At 36.7% G+C, this 10,562-nt stretch overlaps 1 protein-coding gene across 1 annotated transcript; it reads right to left on the bottom strand.

Moving 5' to 3' along the window:
• Positions 1-347: 347 nt before the first annotated feature.
• Positions 348-10,562, bottom strand: LOC121803917 (WUSCHEL-related homeobox 6-like). Its single transcript, XM_042203492.1, has 3 exons — positions 10,106-10,562; positions 9,850-10,025; positions 348-404 (listed from the first exon to the last, which is right to left on the bottom strand). The coding sequence occupies exons 1-3, from the start codon at positions 10,560-10,562 to the stop codon at positions 348-350; spliced, it is 690 nt and encodes a 229-aa protein (XP_042059426.1).

Below are 10,562 nucleotides of genomic sequence, written 5' to 3'. Positions count from 1 at the left end.
GAAAGAACAGATGGACTACCCAATGTTCTAGAAGTGGATGAAGATCTTGTGAGAGAGGTCTGAAGTGCTTACAAAAACCAGAGAACAATGACGATTCAGGGTATGATATTGGGCCTATGAGTAATGCATTTGGCTTCTAGGTTTGGGGCTATATTTTTAGTTTTTTGGTCAGGCCCTAGGGTTTTTGGAATAGGTGGTCTGATGTTTTTCTTTTTTGGTGTATATAAATAGTGCAAACATAATGTAATGCACATATTCAGTTTTTGAATGTAAGACCCTTAGAAAAATTTCATCATAGAGCGGGGACACATGCCTCCAAACCTTGGAAAGGGGTGGCTTGACACAACTTAAGCACAACCAACAGAATCAACCACCAAGAACATCAACCAACACAATATGATCACCTGAAACAGAACCCACACCAAATAAGTGAACAAGAAGTAAGCAACACTTAGCATTTTCCTAAAAAACATTTTCATCATAGGGTAGAAAGCCAAGCCTCCAAACCTTGCAAAGGGGTGGCTTGACACAACTTAAGCACAACCAACAGAACCAACCACCAAGAACATCAGTCAACACAATTTGATCACCAGAAACAGAAGGCACACCAAATAAGTGAACAAGAAGTAAGCAACACTTAGCATTTCCCTCAGAAAAATTTATTCATAGGGTAGGAAATCAAGCCTCCAAACTTAGCAAATGGGTGACTTGACACAACTTAAGCACAACCGACAGAACCGACCACCAAGAACATCAGCCAACACAATTTGATCACCAGAAACAGAAGTCACAACAAATAAGTGATCAAGAAGTAAGCAACACCACATAAACCATCAGAAAAATTTCATCATATGGCAGGCTTAATCAACAATAATCGAACAACACAGGCTCTCAGACAAAATTTCATCATAGGGCATGCTTATTGCACAACAATCGAATACCACAAGCAAACAATACAGACTGTCATAATAATTTCATCATATGGTTGTGATTAAACCTCCAAACCCTAAATTGGGGGTGGCCAAATCACAGGACCAACAAACCCCTCGGAAACCCACAAATCCCCAAACTCAAAACAACCTCCAAACCCTAAATAGGGGGTGGCCAAATCATAGAAACACCAAACCCTTCGGAAACTCATATTTCTGTGTAGATCATCCATGCCAGGAAATAGCATGACCAAAAATTCCTTGAACCACTCATCTGTTGGTGTTTGAATCCCCTTGCACATCGGAAGACTTGTACAAGACAAATAAAATCAGACGTAGGATCTATTTGACGGATTATGGAATTAATCTATTCACATGTTAATACAGAATTGCATGCTAGAACGCAAATAATTCATGCTTTAAGAAAATAAATCCTAAACATGAATACTACGGTTTAGAGTTACCGATTTGATTATCTAAAGACTCATCGATACTAGCCCACAGATCTTCTAATCTGTTCCCGAACTCAAGTTATGACCTTTGGGTGGGCAAAGCTTGTCAAAGCCGAAAGGACTCGACAAGAAATAAGACAAAACCACTCTCAGAAAAAGAGAGAAATTCAAAATTCTCTATGTACAGATTTTCAAAAATTATGAATGAATTATTAATATGTCTTCTGTCTAGTCTTCTTTATATTGAGTTATGATGTGCCAGATTAGGGATCTATGGAGGTTTGGATGAAGGCCACACCCAATTAGCTCTTATCTAATTAAATTGAACCCCAATTTAATATAAGCTTGAATTGGAATATTATTATCAGCCACTATAATAATAATATTGATTTACCCATCCAAATCCGAAATTACAAGTAATCCGAGTTTCCTCGTTTAAATATTTATTTTCTGCGCTTAAGATATAAATGTCCATTAATTAATTAAAGTCTGCTATGGACTTAATTAATCAACATCTTATTTATTCCAAGAGTGGACTCAGCAAGAAACACTTATTTATTATTCATGGAATAATTAAATTCCAACTGGCTAGTTTTTGAATAATAAAACCTTGTTTGAGCTTCTCTTGAGGACATTATCAAACCAGACTCACCAGGTGCGTGATTCAACATAATAACAATCATATCACCGCTAGATATTAATTACCACTAACAAGATATCAGGATTATTGGGTTGCGAAAAACCCGCACCATTTGATAAGTCAAAGTAATGCATAATCCATAACGTATGCTCAATGCTAACATATGTTGAATTAAAAAAATATTTATCAAGACCTCGTCTTTCAGTAGATAGCATAAAGAAATGTCTTGGTGTTAGATCCATTCAGTGCTATACCACACCAATGTCATCTTATTTCAGTAAGACTTAGAAATAATCGAACTGACATTGCAACCTTTCGCGATAGGTAACCAAAGCCTATCTAGGTTGTGAAATTCTTCTTTCACTTTTGCAAAGCATTGCATAGAACCAACTGTAGTTACCTTAAAGTGGACGACGCCCAAAACCAGTCTACTAAGCAAAAGACTTAGGCTTTGTTTGCTTCTTATGCATTTAAATGTTTGTAAAACATCTTATAAATGCACAAGAAAACACAATGTAATAATAATACTGATTCTATTCGTGCGAAACTGCTCGAATAGTACTGAATCGAGTTAAAAGTGGATTGCATAGTTTTTCGTATACAAGCAAGATTCTATTCGTGCTAGAAACATGCTTTTCAGTAAACCAAACCTTAGATCCTCTTCCGAGATATGCCTCTTCCTCGGTCGTTTCGGAAGCGGCGTTTAAGGTACATCAGCGGGCTGGAAATTAGTCTGCGAAATGACTTCAAGATTCGGAGTTTCAGGGAGCACCGAGGACTTGGATTCCATCCACGAACGCCATTCGAGCTCAGGGGTTTCAGGAACCACAGTCTCGTGGGTATCAGTCTTCTCTCACGAGTATATGGGGATTGTAAGGGTATAAGTGGCAATAGGAATCGTGATCGACCCCTCTGATGTGTCAAAGATCCACTCTTGAGCAGGAGGCGAAAGATGAAGAGGCGGCGGGGGTTTAGGGTTTCCGATTGATTCTCGGAGAGAGATGGGTTAGGGTTTCCAGAGGCGTACGATCCATGTAGTCAAAGAGAGGAGGAAGAGGAGTCGAAATGGGACTCCTATTCCAGGAGGAGGAAGTATTCCAGGAGGAGGGGGAGGTGGCGGAGTATAATCACTAGGGTTCCGCTTGAGAGAGCGAGAGAAAGAAACATCGGGGTGAATGGTGAGATGAAGGGAGTGAGAGGGTGGGAGGGTGGGTGTAATAGTAATGACAATAGTGTAATTAATGTCACGACCGCACTTTCTAAGGATAGAAAGCACAGTTGATCGCGACTAGGGGAGGATGAAAGAAGTGGGGAAGAAAGGGGAAAACTGTGGCACAATTGAACATGAACTGAAATAACTTGGAATATATATATGAATCAGAGTGTGATACAAGAGAATAAAATCTCGACTTTTACATTGCAGCTGAAGAGTCAAGAGCAGATGACATCGTGTATGGAGACATGACGCATCCAAGTACTATTCTATCGAAGGATCTTTATTTGTCTGTGCTCAACACCGCCCGCCGTCTGTTGCCCTTTCCCGCTGCGTCGAGGCAGGCCATCAAATGCTCCTGTCGGCGCTGCTCTTGCCGATCCAGCTCCGCGGCGTCACTTGGGCCCCACCGTCACGCTGCTGTTCTAACATCGCCGCTTCAATCGGCCCTCCGGGGCTCCACCGCCCACTCGACTTCCGCGGATAGCCCCTCACGCACTAAGCTAAGTCCCATTTTCTTATCCCTCTAAAGCTTGGTCTATTTAGCTTAACTTTCCCGGCAGTAGCTATGATAAGTTGTTACTGATATTTGGATAGAGCTTGTTAAATTGTTGGGTTTAGTTCATGAACTACCATGAGTGAAAGCTGTAGATGGCTAAGATTGCTACTGTTCTTGGTCTATGAGGCAGACTATGGTTCGCTTGCACTATTTGTTATGATGTGGAAATCCTAAAGCTCTAAGTTCTTGAGCATGAGGTTCTAATATGATGCAGAGGGGAGTATTTTGATTACCTTGCTTGTGGATCCCTCTTATTTGTTGAGATGCTCTTAGGCTCACTGTCACTCCCTTCACTCTCTTTGCTCTTTCGAAATTTTTGGTGTTTAAAGGTGGTGAGAAGTTTGGGGTTTGGGGCTGTTTTTATAGGAGAAACGTTTTGGGATTTTGTCGATAATTTTGGATAAAGATTCCCTCATCCTTTTGGATTTAGGCTAAAAGATTCACTACCCCTTTGGTGTAAGTATCGGGAAGGGTGCTCTTGTATTTATTGGATTCCCTCATCTTTTTGCATGACAAAAGGGCATCTTTCCTAATCGGTGTAAAGCATTGGGGAGAGTTAAGGAGATGAGCTCACCATCACTTGGTCCTTTGTTTCCATTATCCTCTTTGGGAGATTTGGGATATCCGATCCCCTCATCATCCTATGCCACTATGTTCTTATTTGGATCTGGAAGGTTTTTGGGAGGATTTCTTTGGCAGGGACTTGCTGCCACCTCTTTTCCTCACTACTAATCACTTTACTTTTTCTTCTTGAAATTTGCTACTCATATTTCCTCCCTAATTGTGGTGTGTGAATTTTCCTTGCAGGTTTAGAGCTGATTCCCGCAGCTGCTATTGCTGCCCAACCGAGAAGAGAAGAGGGGAAGAGATCGTGGTCCAAGGCATTCCTAGATCTCATTACCATTTCTAGCTAGAGTCAAATCCTAGATTATGTACTCCGTAGATTTGTCAAGCTGTAACATATCTCCTTTGTCTAACATGAACAAAAAGCACTCCATTTGATTACATGGAATTTCTATTTTCCAACAATTGTAGTTCTTACTTTTGAAATTCCTTGCACTTTAATTCCATGAGGTAAAAGAACCAAACATAACTTAACTCCTTCGCTTAGGATTAAATCCAACTTAACACGAGCAAAAATAACTTCAATCGTCTCTTCGTCCAATTTTTTTATGCTCCAAAACTTGTACACGAAAACTCGGGTTGTTACAATTAATGTGAGACTCTCAGGGTATGAATAATGTCCAAAAATTGTAAGGAGAACGGGGACTCCTATTCGTGGACGGACGAAAATGGAGAAACGAGACTCCTATTCATGGACGAAGGGAGTATCATTTTGCACAAGTTGAGAAGTTTGATAATAGAGTGTTCCTTAGTTTTCCATACCACCAACACCTCCTAAATCATTTCTCATATATTCCACCAATTGTCCTCTTAAATATTTAGGATTTTAATTTGATCACAACCCTCTTATTCTATGTGTATCAAAATAAATGTTTAAAATATTTATGAGATCTAAATATTTATAATTCAGGTATATTAGTTTTGATCAGAACCCATTCTCTCTACTAGAAGTTCCGATATCCATAACCGTCATAAAACAATTTCGCCATTCAATTCAGTATGGATCCAGATACACTTCTGTTTTATAGTTTATGCTCCTTCTTTATTGTTCTTAGTTAAATTTTATGTAATTGTAAATTCAAAATTCAACAATTTCAATGTTTTTCAATTATTCCAACAATAATTCAATGTGATTTTGTAGTAAAATCAGTTGTCCATTTGTGGAGCATAATTTAGTTAGGAAAGAGGTAAATGGAAAGTAATATGTTAATAAGTAAATTCAGAAAAATTAAATGAAACACGGTTTAACATAGTATTGTGTTACATGGGATCTCTCTCCAATTATATTAGATTATGCAGACAAAATTTATGTGTCCTCAATTAAAATCAAACAAAATAAATATTTTTCCAACTTATCCAATTATATCAGATTATGCAGACAAAACTTATGTTTCCTCAATTAAAATCAAACAAAACTAAGGGTAGCGATAAATTAATAAAATTGTATATACAAAATGAGGATAATTTTACCATTTTCTATCATATGCATAAATTAAGGAACTTACCTATTTTAATTGTACTTTGGTGTACATTATAGCCCCTCATATTAATTAAAGAATGAATAATAATACTTTCAACTAAAACTCAAAAAGAAAATACTTATATTTTTTTTCAAACAAATACTTTACATAATATTTTTTCTAGTTCTAACAAAAAAAAAAGACGGAGACAGGTTAAAAGAAGTAAAAAAGAACAAAATAAAAAAACATAGTGAAAATATTGATAATTAAATTAAAATTTATTAAATCAAATATGAAATTTAAAAAGAATATAATAATAAATTATACTATAAAAATATTTGTATATTAATTTTGCTAGTACATTATATTTCTTCCCCTTTCCGTCAACTACTTAACGTTTTTTACTCCATAAAACAATTAAGTATAAACTAATTTTTCATAAATTTATTTAAATTATCCTTATATTCTAAAAACTAGTAATTAATTTATATCATTTTAAATTTGGATCTCTTATGTACATTGTAGTATTTTATTTCATTTCTTTCAACTGCTTTAATTTTTGTGATTTGGAATAGCACATGGAGAAATATACAAACAAAGGTCAATACATGATCATTCATACTATTGTTGAAATTATAGTATGAATGAATATGTAATTATCTAACTACATGTTTTGAAAGTATTAATTAATTGGTAATACACTTTAAGAATGTGTCACTGACAAAGGTGGATGTTGAGTGCGACGACCTCTATCATCGAATTACCTCTTATATTATCATTTGATGCACTATAAAATATAATAAAATATTAATTATAAAATAATATTATAATATATGTCACATGTTGGGTGCCACATGTTGCTATCATCGGGTATGATATTTTTTAACGCACTATCAAAATAATAATGAAATTAATATTAAAATAATTCAATAATTAAAATATTAAAAATATTAAAAATATTTCTTAACGTTTGGCAGGAGACGCGGACGCACCCGAAGTATAAGGGAGGCATAACATCCTCCTCTAGCGGCTCCTCCAAACGATCAAGGTCGGTAGCCCTATCCGACTCCGGCTCGGAAGAAGTGGCTAGCCAACTCGCCGGAGCTAACTTGGGTAGCCCCGACGCCGGACCGAGCGGTTCCCAACGCCGCCCCCAAGGAAGGAAGAACGCGGCGGCCAACCGTCGTCGCGGCTCGACTCCCGAAGCCACTCCCGAAGCCGCTTCCGCTCCCTATGTGCCACCTCCACCCCCGAACAACTCGCTGTGGATGCTCTTAAGCCAACTCAATATGGCCGATAGGTCATCTATGACCCCCACGCAACTTGAAACACACGAGACCATGATAAAAGGTCTCCAAAAACAATTGGGGTTGATCCCGCCGAATGCGTAGTCTTATTAGGAGTTTAATTATGTAATTTTTAATTTTTAGGATTTTAATTATGTAATTTTTAATTTTAAGGAGTTTAATTATGTAATTTTTAATTTTTAGGATTTTAATTATGTATTTTTTAATTTTATTTGTAATTTGTAATATTTATTATGGTTTTTTAAATGGATTTTAATATTATGGAAATGTTATTGTTTAATTGAATTTTATATTAATTGTGCTCGTCCTTGCGGAAGAGCACAGTTGTGAGTGTTGTGCTCTTGCCAGAGAGCAGGCATGAATAGTACCGCCCGGGCCCACAACCGTGCCGCTGGCAAGAGCACGGTTGTGGATGCTCTTAGGTATTTGATCTAGAATGCTTCATCCCTCCCCCCCTAAAAAAAGAGGCCTAACAAATATGATACAAGTTTTAATTAAAATGTTGGTATATTAGGGTGTAAACAAGGACTTATCTGTAAGAAAGTATTAATAATAATTAATTAAACACAATGTGAATATAGAAAGTGGTAGGTCATGTAAGAGAATGTAACAAAGAGAAAAGATAAATGTGTACATGTACATAATATCCTTAAATTTTAAATTTTAAGTGAATTTAATTAAAAATTAGTAATATATATGGATAAATATAATGCGATCTAGTAATTTTCTTCCTGCTCATTAAATATTTAGATAATCATTATTGATCTATAAAGTAGTTTTTCATCGACTACTAGCTGCTACATAGATTGTCTTAAACTTCAATTTTCACTTCGAAAATATAAGTCGATCTGCTACGTGTTATTTGTTTATTCTTTTAATTTGGTGATACATTGCTGTAATCCCTCATAGATACGCAACAAAAGTGCATCTATTTATGATTATTATAACTTTGATATATTTAAAAACATGAGATTGTGATGGGATCAGAATATGAAAACAAAAAATCATCTGTGATCAGGTTAGATTAATTTTCAATTTCATAGTGGAATTTTTTTTATTGTAGAGAGAACTACAATTTATTACATTAATATCGCATGTGATCCCTATTTTTTCAAAATTTCCTAGACATCTCTGATCATTGATATAATATTATTATTAGATAGATTTTTGCACTTAGATTTTTCGGGACCAAAATGCCCTCAGGCTATAAAAGCTAGTATTTATTTATATCCTTTTATAAGAGAGCCAACACTCGGTCACACTTGATTCATTAATTCATTTCCATTGTATTCCCTCGAGAACTTGTTAAAGTATGTGTATCTAATTGTTCGTCATGACAAGTACTTAAAGCGATATGAATGAACCAAAGTGATGTCTTTCTCATAAAAAAAAAGATATAAATAACTCTTATTCTCTAAAGGGTATTTTAGTCCAAAAAATATGAAAATCCTTCCAACAATGTTATATCAGTGTTCCAGGAAATTTGATGATATTTTTAAAGAATAAGGAGTGCAGATAGATAATATTAGTGAGGTGCCTAAGGACTAAAAATATAGTTCTATCTTAATCCATATAATCACTACTCTTATGCATTTAAGTTTACATATTTGGCTGGTTTTTAGCTAGGGACTACATACTAACGAAATACAAGAAATAGAAAATCTCATTTAGACAAAAGGGGGGTTTAGCTGCTGATTAATTAATTTCAAGCTATAGAAGTTGACAACATCATGCAACTAAATTATTCAACTGGATCGATCATATATCGTAATATATGAGTATATACTACATACATACAATGACAGACATAGATAGACTAGCTAGTGCTTAAGAAATAATTTTCATAAAGAAGGAAGAGCAATATAGTAATGAGAAAGGAAAACAAGAAAAGTACAAGATCAAGGTATAATTCTAAGGCAATAGCAGTTTTGCTTTATATATATGATGGAATCTCCCAATTCAAACTCAAGGAAGCCTTGGAACCTGAAAATAATTCCAAAATAGCACTTACATTTTGTTAACAAAGAAACTAAGCTGTCCATATAAATAAGACAATGATTTACTCATAAAAACACACAAATTTGGAAGAACCTAATTACTCTATTATAGAAGAAGCGAAGCTGGAAATTATATAGTACCGCCTCTGTCCCCTATTAAAATTGACATCAATTTCCTTTTCTACCGCCCCAATTAATTGGTAATTTCTCTAACTCATTTCATTTACATTTTTTTAAATTAATATATTAAAATAGGACTCACATTTTATTAACTTTTTTCAACTATATTAACTTTTTTCGACTATATTTTTTAAAACTTATGTCAAATGTTAATTAATTGGGGAATGAGGGAGTACTACTACTTATACCTATAGGCATGCACATACTTTAAACTGGAAAAAGAAGATGATTAATTTTTTTACACTAGAAAATCTACATTTGTGCATCTCAGGTGTTTAGTGATGGGATGAATGAAAGTGTAAAAATGAAATAGTAATAAAAAGTGTAACCGATGGAAATAAGAATGGAATTCAGTGCTGTGCATATATGAATTTAAAAAATGAGGGATGAGCTCCAATTTCCAATGCAAGTATTCCATAAATTTGGGCCGACATTGCAGAATCTGTCTTAGTCTTAGATTGAGTGAAAACGATGGGCTAAGAAATTACCAGAAAGTAGCTTTCACCGTGCTGCAAACCCTGCATCAGAATTCCGTATTCGTTCATCTCCACCGCCAATCCCGACGAATGATACACCACAAGATCTCCCCCAAACATCGCTTTTACATCCACCGGCCCTCTCCCCACCTCCGTCGCCACTCCGTTCACGAACACCGTCATCATTTCTGCACCACCACCAGCAACTTTAGGGTTTGAGAAAATCAATTAATCCATCTAAAAACTAAATAGTACTACTATGATTTACGAGATTGGACTTCAGCTTCGCAGAACACGGGGTTTTGCTCAAACTCCTGCATAAGCCCGGGATAGCCCGAGAACCCGCCCGAATTATGACCGAAAGAGGACGAGGAGCCTGGGTTGGGCATGGTGTAGGAGAGGGAATTGGGGGAAAAGGTGTGATCGTAGTGGATTCCTGAGGGGTGGTCGGCGGCGGTGAGGGAGGCCTGGACCTGGCGCTGGCGGCGGCGGGAGCGGGAGCGGCGGTTCTGGAACCAGTAGAAGACGTTGGCGTCGGCGACGGAGCCGAATTTCTCTAGAAGCTTCCGGATGCGGACGGTCTCGTCTTTGGGAGGGTTGACCATGCCGCTGTTGAAGATGGTCTCCAGGATCAGGATTTGCTCCGGCTTCGGCGTCCACCGCGACCGAACCGGCTGCTCCGCGGCTTCGCCCTGCTGCTGCCGTGAACCGGTGGCGTCTTCCAT

This window comes from Salvia splendens, chromosome 5, assembly GCF_004379255.2.
Source record: "Salvia splendens isolate huo1 chromosome 5, SspV2, whole genome shotgun sequence".
Lineage (NCBI taxonomy): Eukaryota > Viridiplantae > Streptophyta > Magnoliopsida > Lamiales > Lamiaceae > Salvia > Salvia splendens.
The sequence above is the reverse complement of the archived record's forward strand: the minus strand, read 5'-3'. Positions and strand labels throughout refer to the sequence as shown.